The sequence below is a fragment of the Wasmannia auropunctata genome, unplaced genomic scaffold, assembly GCF_000956235.1.
Source record: "Wasmannia auropunctata unplaced genomic scaffold, wasmannia.A_1.0 LD334208.1, whole genome shotgun sequence".
In the NCBI taxonomy this organism is placed as follows: Eukaryota; Metazoa; Arthropoda; class Insecta; order Hymenoptera; family Formicidae; genus Wasmannia; species Wasmannia auropunctata.
Genome location: NW_012028682.1, coordinates 197862 through 215996, shown reverse-complemented (window position 1 = coordinate 215996; position 18135 = coordinate 197862). Strand labels below are relative to the sequence as shown.

General features: G+C 30.3%; 1 protein-coding gene across 1 annotated transcript in view; it reads left to right on the top strand.

The window, feature by feature from the left end:
- Positions 1–18135, top strand: part of LOC105459158 (metabotropic glutamate receptor 8-like) — a 101220-nt gene that overhangs the window by 32098 nt on the left and 50987 nt on the right. Inside the window, exon 5 of the mRNA XM_011704939.1 lies at positions 16107–16238. Coding sequence (XP_011703241.1) covers positions 16107–16238 — 132 coding nt within the window. The remainder of the gene's footprint in view (positions 1–16106; positions 16239–18135) is intronic.

Below are 18135 nucleotides of genomic sequence, written 5' to 3'. Positions count from 1 at the left end.
ATATATATATATATATATATATAATATCGTTTTTAATGTGGGTAACTTGTATTGTTTTATGATAAATTATTTCATAATGAAGAGATAATGATAGCCAAATGACACTGATGAATGTTATTTTATAATTTTAATGATATATCCCGTCATTTTACAACGATTTTTATGCGTTGAATTCAATTAAATCTAAAAAAAAACATAACAATTAATAAAATAAATAAAATAGAAAATGAGAAACTGAACTTTTTACAATTTTTAGATAAATCGATAAATAATAATTTAACAACATTATAATAGATTTTCACATTAAATTGTATTAATGTTGTAGGTCAACATTTTACCACAGGCTATATTTCAATAACAACAGCGACATATCGTATTATATAATATTATATAGTGTTATTAAATTTTTGCTAATATTGTTAATATTTTTAAATTTAAAGTAACATTTTAACAGAAAAATTGTTTTATTAAAGATTATACAAAATTACCAAAATAGAGAAAGTTTAAATTTCTGCGACTATCTGTGACATTATTATTTAGACTTATTATTTAGATTTATTATATCTACATATTTATAAATTACTCGATGTTTTATCTACGACGCATTTTAAATCTCATTATTGTATAACGGTTGATTTTTTTTAATCACTGTTTTATTAAAGAACTATTTATTTGAGAATACTAATCTCGAGATACGACTTTATAAATAAATTTTGGTTCTATAAATATTCAATTTTAAACGATTCTTGAGAGATATGTATTAAGGCAATACTGGAGTTGTTTGTTTCACCGACGAAAACGCAATAATTTTTGTGCAAGATTTTTGTATATATTATTTTTACAGATTTGAAAATCTTTTTTCAGAATTAAAGTATAGGCAATAACGGAACAGTTTTGTTATCGATTTGACGATTTCTAGCATAGACTCGTAACAGTATTTGCTTGTTATAAGATTTTATATTTTGTATCTATAAAATAAGCTTCAACCACGGTAGAACTTACATGAAAGAAATGTACTGTGCTTTTACTAATGAACCTATAGGTGCTTTAATATATGAGAAAAGATTGTATGAAAATGCATGTGTATGTATACTTGTGACAATAATGCGTAGTAAACATTATACACTAATACACTAAAACATTAATACACTACTACATCAATATGAGACGCATACCTACTTATGCACAAATCGTCAGTAAACAGCGACTCGAAGTTTCGGCCGTTGCTTCAGCATCGCCTAGTTTAGTTTTTATAACATTTTTTTGGAGATGAGAATTGAACAATTGTTTTTATGAAAATCATATTTTGTGAAAAATTTGTAAAAAATTTGACTTGATGTCTATACGTGACGCGAATACATTTTTATAATTATTAATCGTATTATAACGTGAGATTTAATAATTATTTTATGTTATGCGTTATATCAAATATTGCGAAATTATATAATATATTAATGATGTCAGATTTTACGAAAATAATTGTGTAGTTCTTCCTAATCAGCTAAATAAGCTATCAATTAATTTTTATTTAAAATTAAACTATTGAACTGTTTCTATTTCAAGATGTAATTTTATTCTGAATATCTTATCTGACACACTTTTTGTTTCCGTGTAAAAACTGTAAATATCAATTTAAGTATACACGAAAAACATTTGTAGCTCACACATATGTGTCCATTTGATCCGACATAGAAATGTTATGAACCATCCACTAAAAAAATCATTAATTTTTTACCTTTGTGAAAATGTAAAAGCATCCGAAAATAGTAGATAAAAGTACGCTATTTTGTAGGAAAATGTTAAATTGAAGCGGTTTTCATGGGTTACGTTAAAAAAAACTGCTTAATGGCTTGCCAGAGTACACCAGTATCATGTAACGTCTTGTAATTACAGTCTGTCTGCTTTTCTTGCACGGATATCGGTTTCCGATAATGCGCTCTTTTCTTCGTCAAAGTATTCCGAAGTTTTAAAAGCAATGTAGAGAGTATTTTTATTCAAGTGTTACTTTTCGCAAATAAATGCAATGAACTTTTTATTCGACATATTTTAAATTCAGAATAATGAAAAGTCGGACGATAGTTCTGTCAAGTTAAAATATATATTTTACAATCATCATCAGCAAATTAACTGAATAGCAAAAATGGAAATTTATCGTTTGAGCTTTATTTTATGATAATGTATAATAAATAATAAATAATATTTATATATATATACATATATATATGTATAGCTTCTAAGTAATTTAATAATTTTATGCAATTTAATTTTATTATAAGCATTCAAAAATTTTATACATTGTGAAAAACTTTGTGCTCTTTAGAAAAACGCGAAATTACATATTAATGCATCATGAGTTAATGTGCGTTTCTGATCTCATTATTTAAATAGTAAATACATATATTTATTAAGCGGTATTTTTATTTTTCTTTTTTTTTATTCTGTATTTTTCTGGTGTTTACAATAATGCACAGTATAATAACAATAATAAACGTTTGTTATTCTTATTGTTTGCAAAAAATATGAGCTGCTCTTTTTTATATTATTAGCATAGTGTAATAATAATTCGATGAATGTTTATGCAAAGGAAATATAAATTATTTTATTGATAATAATGTTAACGAATAAATCAAATCGGCTGCAGAGTCAGTATGCAGGCGCGATTGTTCAAACCGAAATCAAGCAAAATCAAGTTTTGCAGAATCTTACTGTTGTCATTGTATTCCCTTGTTGTCACAAAAGAAGCTCAAGTTTTGTCGATAATTGATTTAATCACCTAGTGTTGTTGACGGGTGTTCTTGTAGCGCAAGTTTTATGACGCTGCCTTATGCGTGTCGCGCAGAATGCAATTTCAGAAACTTTCTGCCGACTTTCTGGTTAGATTTGCGCGCCACCGAGCGACCACCGTGCATGAAGGAGAAACTGTCGCGAAACAAAATCGCTCACTAAATGGGATTTGAGAATTCAGCAGGCGTATGCGGGGACTTAAGAACGGAAAGAAAGTAGGTGTCCTAAGCCGTAAAAATTCAAGAACGCGAGAGATTTAAGAATATCGGGATACGAATAAAAAATACAATAAAGTATAAGAAAGTAAAAATATTTACAAAATAGATGTCTAAATATGCCAATTAAAAAATGAAATGTGGAAGGACGAAAATGCAAATTTATTTAACATAGTTTTAACAAAATACACCTTAAAATAGTTCAAATATAAATATGTATTTATAAATGTGTAAACCATGGAAGGCAATTTATTGTATATATTATGTTACAATATAAATATTTAAAAATACCGTTTAAATTCTTTACTATTAGCAGTGTGCAATTAAAAAATATTAATGTATTTTTGCGAAGAAGATCTATTCTGAATTTAATCAAAGAATTGGAATTAAATTTTACGCGGCACCTTACTGCGGCACTTCATATGCACATTTCATATCTATTTCCATATCATATTTATAGAGCAGTAACTTGGATTAAACGAATTGCGTGTGGATTACATTACTTCGGCCAGGTTACTTCAAAGAAAGTTATTTATCAGTAAGAGCAAAAAGTTTCGCTAGGTTTCCTTATTAGTAATTCGAGGTGTTCTACATCGCACCAAGTTTAACCAATGTTCCATAAATTAAAATAAGGAATTTGTTTGTTCAGTGCGTAATGTGTATATAATTATAGTATCTTGTACATAAAATAAAAAAAAATCGCAATTACTTTATGTAGCAAATTATATTGTTTACATAATTAAATGCACAATTCGTTTTACATTAAATTATGCGGATATGTTTTTTGTTACAACTCTTATATTATATATAACATTAGAAACCTGCAGTTGTTATATTTAAAACGACTTAAAAGTATCGTAAACATCGACTTAAAACATCGTAAAAGTATTTATAAAAAAAAAAAAACTAGAAAAGTTCTTTTACAAATAACAAAGTAAGAAGAGCGATTTTTACTAGCGCTGAAAATCAGCGTGTAAATTTAATATTCAAAGAAATTTATCGGTCTAGAGCAACTTTGACGTTCTCGAAGACGACATTGAATTACTGTGAAAAGTTGTAAGAATGCCACTTTGACAACGAAAACTTAGGATAAGAAAAAGTGATGTGTATACATCCGTGAGAACTTGAGAATAGTAGACGATGAAATCCTAACGGACGTCACTATCGATCATTGTAATCTTCCTCTACTCGCGCCTCACTTCCTTATCGCCCTCTAATAACCCTAAATGCCGAAAATTACCGCCCAGCCATGTGTATGATCGTACGACTAATACTCCTATCTAATTTCAAAGAAAACATAAAACTTTGTACGCAAGTAGACCGTGTGTAGTTAAGCAAGGAATTATTGATCTTTAATACACATCTTCTCTAAAAAGAGGCATGTTAAATGATCGATATTCGAATATATCCAAATATTCTCGAAATGTTGTTAGCTCTTTTCCGCTAATTGATTCTCTCGCTGCACTAATTTCGTGAATGACTATATTATCGTATATTTTGACAGTTGTATTTATCAAGTTAATAGGTAAATACAATGTAATTGTATGCATTTAAGCATTTTGTTAAAAGTAAAGTTAAAAGTAAAAATTAACAAGTTAAATAGTGCGCGCAAAAAATATAACAATATTATATATTGTTATATATATAATATTTATGTTAAGGAATTTTTAAATTATAAATATAAAATATATGCAAAAGGGTGAAAATTTGTTGCTTTGTCAAATGTCGTACTGTTTTATAATTAACATGATCTACATAATTTCTTTTTTAAAAAGGTACTTTCTGTTTAATGTGAAATTTATACATTTTTTTATCTTTTATACATATATTGTTATAAATATAAAAGCTTTCTCTTACTTACAGCAGCTAGAAATATGTGTTTTTTTTTAGTAATTTACTTTTGCATTTGCACGTGAAATAGAATGAGAAATGGAATTGTACACAACATGTGTGTTCTTGTACACAAGAAATGCTTTCGATTTAATTGTCCAAAAAGTTTTATTTGGAAATAATATTACAATTTACAAATACATATTTTTTTATAAAGTATTATATGTATATATTTTTTACTAACATTAAATACTATTACATATAATATATACGTAACAAACTCATAATTTATATTTGAGTTAGAAGTGCATAGAGAACTAATCCTATTACTCATCTTATTATCCTTAACTAAAATTTTATTATTGATTTATTTGTCGTTATAATTCAATTTGTCCCGAGTATATCAATTAATTAAACAGCGAAACGACTTTCAAAAAATCACATGTCATAGTTTGAAGATCAATATCTCATCCTTGTTGATCACAGTATATGTATACATTACGCCTTGTTTGAATCGGCGAATCAAACGTCAGCCGTCAGTGAAGTTGGGCTAACTCCACATCAATTTCTATAAAAATAACATTTCGATAACATGTATCCAGGAAACGACATTTAATAATCCATACGTGAAATTTATTGTCGTTTTATCGAGATCTCACAAATATATACACTTTATGTTTCTTCGGAGAAAAGATATATTGATTGCAGAAATGCATTTTTAAAAGGATATTAGATATATCTTTATATCTTTCTTTCACAATTTAACTGTCTAAAATTTAAGCTATAGCTTAGTCAATTGGTTCTTTTTTAATTTCATCACGCGCGCGCGCACATGTGTATATCTGTAATAAATATATTAATATATATACATATATATATATATATATTTCTTATAGAAAGTTAATACTGAAAAGATCAAATAATTACTTATTTTGAGTATTGAAAAGCACTTTTAATAAATATTAGGTACTTACTTTTTAATACTCAAAATAAGTAATTATTTAGCTCCTTAAATTATTAAATTTTTGTAAGAGATACAGAATAGATATTCTTTTTAAGGATATAAAGTAGATAAGTATTTTTTGATAATCGTTTTTACAATAATTATTATTCTACATGAATATTCTTAATTTGTCCATACAGCATAGACCATCAAAGGACAAATTTCTTATATCTTGAAAATGTTTTTAAGATAAAATATGCTGTAATTTATGCGGGAATTTTCACGATACGATTATGAGAAAGAGAATAACATTATTCAATTATTTAAACAAGGGAATAGTTAGCCTTATTATTTTAAATAATTTCTATACTGGCAAATTATATGGAGACTGGAAATAAAACGCGCGTGCTGCAAATTTGCTAGCTTTACCTACCCTTCTGTTTGAGACATAATTTTATCAAGTAATATATGTATTTTAAATTTTTAGTACTTGATACAAAATTATAAATATTGTGCTTAATTTTATGTGACTGTATTAGATTAAAAAAATTTGTCTCTTTTATTTTAATAAAAATAAGAAAATAATTAATGTACCTACCAATTAAATGTTTTCTAATTATCGCTGAAAAATTAATTACTGCGAAGTGACTGCTTTAAAATAATTTGCTAAACATTTGAACATTAATGATTATAATTTACTGGAATGTTTATAACATTTTTAAAACTTATATTAGAACATTGACTGACTAATTTAAAGTTTATTCTTTTTACCCTCTATTGATAATTCTATTTCTGCAATATGAGTTTAACACTCATAAATTGGAACTCACTATTTCGCGTCATTGAACAACGAGGTTCAGTTCTCGAGCTTGAAGGAATACGAAGAGTGCAAGAGAGAAGGGAAAAAACGAAGTTTTACTAGCTAGTGTTTTTTAGTATCTACGGATGGCGGATGAGAAAAAAAATTTGATATGGATCGGAAATTGCGAACTCTATCATCAAATAAATTTTTTACGAACGTAATATAGTCATTCCTTGTAACGTCATTCAAACTGACATGACGATAACTGACGCAAAAATATCTCTCGCATCTCTTCTCTCATAATAAATTTATTTAAACCACGTATACTACATTAATTATTGTGCTTTCCTCTTATTTCATAAATAATTTTGGTTGGAGGTTTAGTATAATTTTTACGAAAGTAATTTTTCTCTTTATCATATTTTACTCAATCAGCAGTGAATTAAAAATGTCAAAGACGAAATAAAATTTATTCCGTCACACTATTTTATGCTTTTTCGTTCAATTTACTATTCGTTTTATTGCTGTTTTTTCAAAATAATATAAAATTTAATTTAAAATCAAATTAAAAATTTATCAAATAATATGTATATGATAATTGTGTATTATATTTCACATTTATATATTCTATTTCAAGAAAGAATTTATTTTTCTTTTTCTTGAAAGAAAATTGATGTTTTGATTACTAAACTAATAATTATATTAAGGATTTTAATATCTTTATTGTCGCTATTCATTTTTAAGAACATACGGTAGGACGTCCTTCTACGAGATACTAATTAATAATTGACGCATTTTACAAGTATCTCTACTATTCTTTGTGCTCATTGTTATATGCAAATTTGACCTGTTCCGGTTAGTGTTGAGTATATGTGTGTATACTTTGCAAATTTTATAGATTAACTTAGAATTTTAAAATTTGAACATTATCTTTGATATAGATAACGTTTGCTTTCAATCTTAAAATTGAAGGCCCATCTCACACACTGCGGAACATATTATTATATTTAATTAATTAACTATAGCGGAATATTTTACTGATATGGCGGACTGTAATCTTCTCCAAGCTGCGGATTATATTGACGTTGATTAGCGAAATAATTTATCGAAATGGAATAATATTATATCATTTAACGTTGAAGAAAGCCTGAAGGAGACCGAAACGTACGTAACGAAAAATTGTATGAAGGTGTAATTACACAAGAAGATAAAATTATTTTACACACCAAGTACCGCGTGTCTTTGGACTCTTAACGTCAATGGATTATTATTCTTGAAGTTGTATTTAAATTAAAGAGTCTTATGTATTATATTTTAATTAATTAATAATTGTTTTTTGTTATGAAAATACAATAAAACCACGAAACATATGAAACACGAAACATAAAAAGCGAAAGAGATATATATTACTGTTTTTCAAATATAAAATCCGTAATAAAAATTAGGAACCACATATATTTTTTACGAGCAAAAAACCAATCTAAAAATTTTGATTCGAGATTTACAAAGAACAGAAATTTAACAATAAAGTTTTATGCAAAATTATGAAAATGCCACTGTTGCACTGTACTTCCTATCAGACGCGAATTTGCAGAAGATTTATGGCAGATGTATTTACAACAAAAAGTTAAACATCGCTATCGTTTGTGCCACGTGTCATAAAGCTCATGCAAAACATTTTTATCGGTGCTCACATGCGGGGTGTTGTGTATTTCTTCTTTTTTTTTCATTAGGCTGTGACAAATGACAGTTAAGCCCAAAATTTTTTGCGAATCCCATGCAGCGATCGACATTATTATTCTGTCGGACCGAATTGACGAAGCACCGTAATAAAGTCCACAAGTTTGTGGAAGGTCGAAAAAATGCAATTCTCTAGACTGTCGCAACGTGTGATATCGATGAGAAAAACAGTTGTGATACAACGAAAAAATGACTTGAACTAAATTATTACTTTGTTTCGTCAAGATGTTGAGTGGACGTATTAACCGCAATAATAAAAAATAAAATAAACTACAGATTTATAAAATCTTGAAGCTTAAACTTTTGTTACTAAAGTACTAATGCTTTGCATGTAAATGCAATCTAAGATATAAATAATAAAAATTTAACTATTTTTGTAATGTAAAATTTTTTTAGAATTTTTAGTCTTCTTGAAACTAAATAACAGAATCATAGACGTAGTAAGTAATAGATTGCGTATTTTCTACATAACTGAACTTAGTATCTGTGCTTTGTTAGAAAGAGAACGCAATATTGAGTAGTTTCGTTATCTCTTTTTAATTTGTCCTAAGTAGGAAACATAGAGAAGGATATTACATTCATAAAATCACAATGTCCCCATTATTGATATTTGAGAGAAAGAGAGAGAGAGAGAGAGAGAATGAGAGTGAGAGCGCAAGCAATACTAATCAAGCTATTTCACTCTTTTTTAAATTGATAACGGCAATTTTAGGAATGCGCAGCTTATACTTACTACGTCTATAAACAGAATTAAAAGCAAAATTTAAAAAAGATTTGGATAATATTTTGTCAAATGTATACAGTTATTTAATAACTGATTGTTATTTAAAAAATAGATATCACAAGCCCGATGATCTTAAAGGCTTATTCATCCGGAATTAAAACTATGTTAAGGGAAATCGATATTCCGAGGTCACCGGAGTGCACCGGGAATTAGGATCATCGACCGCGGTAGTTACATCGGTAGAAAGCTTCTCGATAAGGCTATTATGTCGAGCATAAAAAAGTCGACCGACAAAATTCGAAGAGGCAGATCGAAGTTCACGAAGTTCGACAGACGCTTGTCTGCAATCGTTAAACTCGCTTTTTATCTTGGAGCATGTAATGCCAGCCACGTTCATTTAACATGGACGTATATATCGGCAAAACTTTACGCAGAAAGACTGCGTAACGGGGTACGTTATAGAAAGATATTGCCTCTAATTTTGAGTCACGTGCGTACTGGCCAAACGTGATATAGAAATCCGAATTGTTTGCGAAAGTATGATTTGGAGCGTGCGAAATAGTTAGTTACGATGTACACCTGCAGCGAAAATAATTTTAGTGATACGTTGCCACATAATACTGTACTTTCTTTTGACAAGAATTTATAATCCCGAGTTGTATCTGTATTTTAGCGCTTCGTATTTAGCGCGCGCATTCAATTTATTTCTTCGTGTAATGAGAGAAGTTAATATACTTTAGCTACTGAAATATAGATACCAAGTTTGGAAAAAATAAGATTTTATTGTGTCGTATAAATGTTAGTCAAGTTTTGGTTACCTTCTAATTAAACGTCTATTACATAAAACAATTTCTGAAAAACGGAATATATATAAAATTTAAAAGATTAAGTGGCATTTGAATTTTTTATTTGACGAAAGTTATTCGACTGAAAAGAAGAAGAATTCAAAAGTATCCTATCGTGTATTGCATTGGTATTGATTGTATACATTGCACAACACGTAATGCACGTTTTTATTATTGAATGTACAAATTGGTTCATCATTATTAAAGAATTTCTTTTCGATCATATAGGATATTTTGATACTCTAAGAAATATTTCAACATGGGAATGTATTCGTTGCGGGAAGTAGCACTTCCGCTTGAGTAAGATTCATGGAATAGTAGTAAATTCATATAAGTCAGTCTCCCTCCTCTGGCTCCTTTTTATTCACGCCGGGAATTTATCTCGCAAACTTAAAAGAGAGAAGTCTGCGTCGCCGTGGGCAACTCAATGTAATACTCCGCGGTACGAAGTGCGGCATAAATTCTGCGAATCGTTGAGAAATTGGGATTAACATGTTACTATAGTGCATAGAAATTACAAACAAGTCACGCTTTAGAAATAACTTTTTGCATTATCCAAACTTTAATGTAAAATTAAAATTTTTATTTTTTTTCTTAAACTCTAGCATGTGGAAATAAATGTACTTTTATGGAACAAGTGAGTTTAAACTAAATTTCTGTTTTTGTTTGAAATAAATGATTGCGGGTTCTTTTGTTTCTAAATTTTGAATAAAAAATCTGAATGTATGATTAATACAAACTAAATAAAATGAAATAAAATTTTAAGCTTGACAATTAGTTGCGTTGGAATTAAAAAAAAATGCATTGTTAAATATCATATAATATTTTAAATTCTTCATTAACTTGACTAAAATAATATACCGAGAGAACACTTCATAAAACTTCAATACATTAGCATAAACCTTGTTTGAACCTTTTGCTTTGTAAAGATCCGAGCTCGCCTTGCATTAATTTATCAGGGGCAGAGAATATCATCCTTTATCATGTTTAATTATGCTCTATCATATTACAAGTTTTAATTATTCCCTTAATTATGTGATTAATAAAGGAAAGTTGTCGGATGTGTATAATAGCTTTCTGTCGTTTCGCGTAGACCACAAAATTGGATCGCGTTATCACGATCGAGCGACACGTTGCACAATCTTGAAGAATTACCTCCGCGTCCGCAATTGCCAAAAGTCCCACCTTTTGATTTCGCGCGACGCGCCGCGACACTCGTTCGATGCCATTTATTTTCCACGTTTCCTGACAAGCAATTGCCTTCGCTTCCCATTCAGCGCTACTACTGCGCTCCTGGGAACAGTTATCACGTGAGAATCATAAATCATCAAGTACCAGTGGGAGTCGTAGATTTTTATAAAAGTATTCTTTTGCGTGTGCAATATTCACCGACCATTGTTATTATTATATACTGTTTCTAAATCTTACATTGATTTATCCTTTTTTTCCACACGTTATTACTTACAATTAAAAATGGATCGCTCTTTGCAAGAATCATCCATCGTTTACCTTTTATTAAAAATTGAGCAGCTCTTCTATTGCTCATTTAATGTTTGCAATGTCCTCAAAATTTTCGTCTGTTTCTGGAAATACATGGAAAACTTCTAATTCATATCAAATCTACGGAGTTAATTTTATCAATTTATTATTATACACACATACGAGGTATGATAAAAAATACGGTGAATGTTGAAATAAAAAGAAAGTTATTACATTAAAAGACAAATTACAATTAGTCCCCTTCAAAATACTTTTCCTCGCTTTTAATACATTTATCTCATCATTCTTGTCACTTGCTAAAGCAGTACTGGAAGTCATATTTCATAAGTGCCTTTAATTGCCTTTAGTTGTCGTGGCTGTCTCGATGTCTTGCGAATTGATTCAAAACGTTTACCTTTCATGGTCATTTTGATTTTGGAGAAAAGCCAGAAGTATCGCACGGTACCAAATCCGATGAATACAGTGGATGAGGACACATCGTAATATTTTTATTTAAGAAATTGCCGTATCCAGAAGCTATGTGTGACATAAAGCGTTATTATAATGGAGAATGAAACCATTTGCTCATTTCTCATGTATTTTTCTACGCTTATTCTTTGTTTCTTAAACGCTCTAATAAGTCTTCATAATATTCAGTATTTATCGTAAACGTTTTGAATCAATTCCAGACATCGCGGCAGTTACGACAGCGCAACTAAAGGCATTTATGAAAGAGGAGTACTTCCAGTACTGTTTTAGCAAGTGGCAAGAACGATGAGTTATATAAATGTATTAGTCAGGGGGAGTATTTTGAAATAATCAAATTGTAATTCGTCTTTTAATGTAATATATTTCTTTTTATTTTAGCATTTTTTTAATTACATGTTCCTTGTATCCATATATGTATAAGTCTATGGCATTATAATCTTTTGTACATATATATAAAGTATTTTAATTCTAAAAATTATAATGCACAGATTTTGAAAAATTACAATAAAAATTTATATCCTTGTCGATATATTTATTAAAATCTCTGTACTGCAAATCACTTTCATGACTCAAAGTTAAAAGAATCGTCATAATCTCTTCTCACTATTGAAAACCTTACGTATATTTATTTTTAATATAAAAACAAAAACGCATCTTTTTACGCGAAATATTAGATTCCTTTTAAGTGGGAATTATTAGAAATGTGTATTAAAATATGCGAATTCGTTTAATTTGCGGCCATCAGTCGGACGAATTCGTCTGTTCGATTTTCCGTGTCGGAACGGATGCATCTTTCTCGGCGTGAATAATGCATGCTCAAATCCGGTGTTTGGATTTATTTCTTGGGTTCGAATAAGAGCGGATACCTCGCCTAGAAGGACGTGCCTCCTTGAGCGAAGATCTATAGATCCGACGGCATGAGAGAATCTTTTTTTTTTTTTGGTCTTCAGTCTCTTTCAAAACTCGCTCAGGATACCGAACACTTTGGAATGATGCCATAATTTAAGAGCCATCACGTCTTATCGATAGCTTTCTGTATCTTACAGCTCGTCCATCATGTCAAACATATATAACTGATACTCGAATAATTCAGACAGACTGGTAACGATTAATTGCAAATTATGTACTTATAAGAATCGATAGGTACTTTGATGAGATATCGACGAAAGCTATAAAAGTTCGATGAGCTCTTTTTACCGGTATATAAAACGTTTAATATGGATGATTAATCTTTTTACACTTTGAGCTTCCGATGCTTGTGTTTTAGCATTACATATAAATTCTATTTTAATATTTCAATATATCTATCCCATCACTATATATTTTTACATTATTACACGAATTTAACACATTTATTAACTGCTATTAAGGTTTCGTATGAATTAATAATCCATATATACATTTCCGTTAAAAGAATGTTCCAAATGTGACTGTGAATGTTCGCCAAATTCAACTTATTAATTTTTCCGTCAATTTATTCACTGAATGACAATTACGTTGCACATTATATTTATTCAGTTCAGTGACATTTTTTTAAGAATAAAGCTTATGCCATTTTTCTTGCCCGTTACAATTTTTTACCATGATACAAGCGAGATTTAATGATTGACGGAATAATCTTTTAACAATGTTATTATTGTTCCATTGCATAATCGATAATACATGTGACAAAATATGTATTTATTCATAACGTGTAATGGAATATTTTCAACCAGCGTAATGCATTCATAAATGCGCTGCCTTCTTTCCTTCTCGTGGTGACTGCACATTTTACGCTACTTAACTTTTCCGTTACACTAACGTAACATATATGTATGCACGTACACATACGGCAAGTTATCTCCCAAAAAAATCACATTAATATGTCATGAGTCCACCAGAGACACATGCGATATTTAAATAACTTGAAGTGGCAACATGATGCATTCCGGATTTATACAGTCGTTCGGAGAATCTTCTCATAGAAATACACAACGCATGCATTTACGTGATGTTTGCTTCATCATATTTAAATCGTGTGGGCATACCAGCTAGAGAACAGTATTCTCGAGTCTCTCGCCAGATGCTCTCAGCAAACAGACGTTTTCACGAATTGCGCTGAATTCGCGATTAAATTTCGTAACCAACACCGAGTTCGTGAATATTCGCGAAATTAAATCGTAAATATAAATCGTTAATATCACGCAAAAATCAATAAAGTTTAATTGTCGCATAAATTTCATTCCCAAAAGTTTCCGCGTATTTTGCAATTAATTACATGTACATTTTTGATAGAACCTGATCACTCACCTAATTTTACGAAAAATTTAAAGGATTTAACCAATGAAATAAAGAGATGCATTAAAAAATTTAGCACATATTTCTGCCGCGTTCAGAGATCTAGAACTGTATAGAACGCACAAACAATTTAAATTGCTTATAAATATTCGGAAGAATTGAAAAAAGGGCTTCAAGATCAATTCCTTCCCTCCTCCAATTTCCATCTCATAAATTTATTAAAATAATTCCTTGTTGTTTTTTCTTGTGGCACAATCCTTAAATTGTAGATTCGCGGAAATAAAAATAATTTTTTTAACAGACGGATTAAAAATTAAGCTGCAGTGTGATATATATTTGCTGAGATTTGTGCTAAATGCCGGCTGGATATTTCACGATATTTAAGGGATTAACGATAAGATCGTGAAGAGACGAAACGTATTCGCCTCTGTGAGAAAACGACAAGGCCTCTCGTCGACGCTGAGCACACTCTCCGAGTCGACCAAGCTTGTTCAAAGGCTACATTCTGCGAAATCTAATTGACTCCGAAAACATTGGTAGACGAATGTTGGTTATTATAGCGCGAAGTGGAAACTATGCGTTAAACCGAGGCAATTTGATACTGTTAGTATTAACTGTGTTGCATTTCTCCTAATCATATTCATATATAATCATTGCAATATAGTGGGAGTTGCTTCTCCTAACAATAATATCTTTGTAATGTTTGCAGACTCTACACTTCAAGCTCGTTATAGACAATTATTTATACATTTACAAAACAAATACGAGAAATTTGTAATTTTGCAGAAATTTCTAGCTATCTCATGAAGCAATTTCATATAATTCAGCATGAATATATCAATCTCTGAATATTTACTTTATGTAATTTTTAAACAAAATCTTTACTTAAAATAAATTAAGTAATTATTTGTAATAAAATAATACTTAATAATTAATTCCTGAGATTATATTCCATTTTTATTATTGTGTTCATTACCGTTGATAAAAAAATACAAACATTTTCTAAAGAATAAGTGATAGCAATAATAAAGAAATTGAGATCACATTTTTAAAATTAATTAATATTATTTTACATTGCTTTAACAATTCAGTAAAATTTAAAAGGGATAATTACGCTATATTTAAAATAATGATTGTAGATTTACCTCTATTAGCAGATGGTTTATAATTGTTTAGTTTATCGACTGCCTCGAGTAGGTACAATTATCTAACGCACAGTAACGGCAAGTGCCGTTGTGTTCCACATCAAATTGAGAATTGCACAGGATTCCTTAATTACGAACCGTGTGACGCCGAGCTTGTAGGAAGGATCTAACGAGCACGACTGAGTTGCGCACAACGAAACGAACTTTATTGTAACTTCACAGTCGAATTTCATCCATCACGGCAGTTACCCGCGCAAATCTCTGTCGAATAGAGAGGGAACAGAGTGAGAAACATAGGTGTGGAAATCCAGCAGCGCATTTTCCGTTAAACGAAAAGTGCAATATTTAATTTTCTTGTAACTTGAAGCGAATCATAGCTTATTAAGTAGATAAGAAATAAATATTTTTAGTTTCCTTTATTTCTAAAAATATTCTAAATTCTATTCCAAATCTTTTGCAAATATTGAAAATATAAATATATTCTATACAAGATACTCTCTTCTTACATAAGTATTTAAGATTAAAACATTATGTAGATTTCAGTATTGTCTATCATGCATCGTATTCGATCCACTATGACTATTCTAATCGCGAAAAAGCATGAATAATGTTCAGATATCAGAAACAAATACGGATAAATGTGATTCTCAAATAGAGAATGCTGAAGGATGTTAAAAACGTAAATGTGCGCCATTTATGGAAATTTCATTTTAATTTCGTTCGTCGTTTTTAGAAAACGCTTTTAAAAGACATTTTGATAAAAATAAGCGTTCTTTTTATTATGTCGTCATCATGCGATGAAAAAGTATCTTGGCACTTTTCCCTCATTTCAGGACATATCGGAGTATAAATGCGAAAATGGCAAAACGCCCACTTACGTTCCCCACAAGCCGGTAACCGGTGTGATAGGCGCCGCATTCAGCGTGGTCTCCATTATGGTCGCCAACATCTTGCGGCTTTTCAAGGTAATTATCTGTACGATCTAACTATTTCGAATGTACGAAGTGTTTTAAATCTTCATGTGTAGCGCGACTAATAAGTTTAACTTCATAATTCTTCTTCAATTTTTGTTTTACAAAGAAATATAAAAATATATGAAGATTATACAAAGATTGAAAAAAAATTTGAATCTTTTGACGATATGTATACATTTCTCTACACACTTCGTACATTTTTCTCCTTTTTTAGTTTATTTAAAATAAAGATAAAAAAGAGTGTACGTAAGCTGTATGGTGATGCATGAATGATATAATTATAATTATTAATTATTTCATTTTAAATCTTATATTTTGTAAATTTATTTGAACACATCGCATATATTATATAATACAATTATACACACGTCAACATGGTTATTTTTTACGTCGGCATTTTTATATTACAACAGCGCGCGTTTACAACAAACTGGATACTATCTCATACAGAGTTAAAAATAAGTGATAAGAATTTTAAAAGCAAGATTTTCTAAAAGCATGACATTTCGTTACTTCTTTCCGGCTTTATTTATGTGATTCGAAGTATTGTTATGCCACGTGCGTCTATCGAGATTGAGAAGCAAACAATAGCCGGTTCGAGAGGCAGCTTCGTAGAATGCACGGTCGGATATCGGCAGGTCTTTGCAAGATGTGCGAAAACGTAACTTCCTTTGATACAGAGGTTACAAAGGGTGAGTTTCAGAAAGAAAAAAAAAAAAGAAAAGAAAGAAAAAACCAAGCGAGAAGGAGAGACGACGGCAGGCAATTTCGTCGACTTTTTTGAAAACGGGATGGCACTGCCATGTGCGAAACTTCGTGACCGGTAATGACATCGGCGCAACTATCAATCATAGTCATCCATCCGTAAGGATCAAGCCGAGAAGAGCCACTCTCGCGGCATCGGCATCGTTCTTATCAGACTCTGCGCTCATAACGCCTTCAAAAATACGTCGTGCAGCACGGGCTCGCTGAAAGGAATCCGATGATCCGCGCGAAATCAGCTTGGTAAAGAAGCTCCTACCGTTAGTGTTGTTGAGACGCTCTATCGATCCGCCCGCGCCGCCACCAACGTTGAACGCACGAATGAACCTTGTAAAAGTCGAAGGTCATAGCTCCTGTCAAAATACAAAATACAATTATGTCTCGCAGATTTCCGTAATTTAATTTTGTGTGTTAATGATATACCTATTTAATGTTTTTTATATCGTGGTTATATTATGGTTTTACGACTTTATTTATTTGAATTACATAATATGTATATATTTTTTAATAATAGTCCAATTGTTTGTGCACATTGATCTGCATAGAAATAGAGACTTTATTTAACTTTTTATGTTAAAAATATACTTAGTTAATTCTTTTATGTAAATGTTATTTTAAAGATATATTTTCATATTTCGCGTGCGTGCGTGCTATAAAATTGAACTTGAACGATTATACATGTTATACGACAGGATTTGAAGTTGCTGAAACTGTGATCGTGTTTGCATATTAAACTCTCGAGTTATATCATTGCAGATGAAAAGATATCAAATAAAAAGACTTGCTTGCGAAAAGCGCTAGTGCACAAGTTGCGCTGACAATGAGTGCTACCGAGAATTTTATTGTACATACACTCTTTTATCGTCCTCATTTTTTTATAACGGCCCACTTGGATTTGAGAACTACTTCCTTTTCTATTTATTGAAGTAAAGTGCCCTTTTCAGTTCACTTTCCGCCGACATATTTTCACTGTGGACAATAACATCCGCGGCATATTTTCATTTAATTCTCTCCGCTGATTTACGATTTTACTCAAGGAAGTTCATGTGCATGCGTAATGTGAAAGAAAATGACATGACTCCCTGACTTTAACATATCTCAATAAACTTTCATTGAAATCTTGATA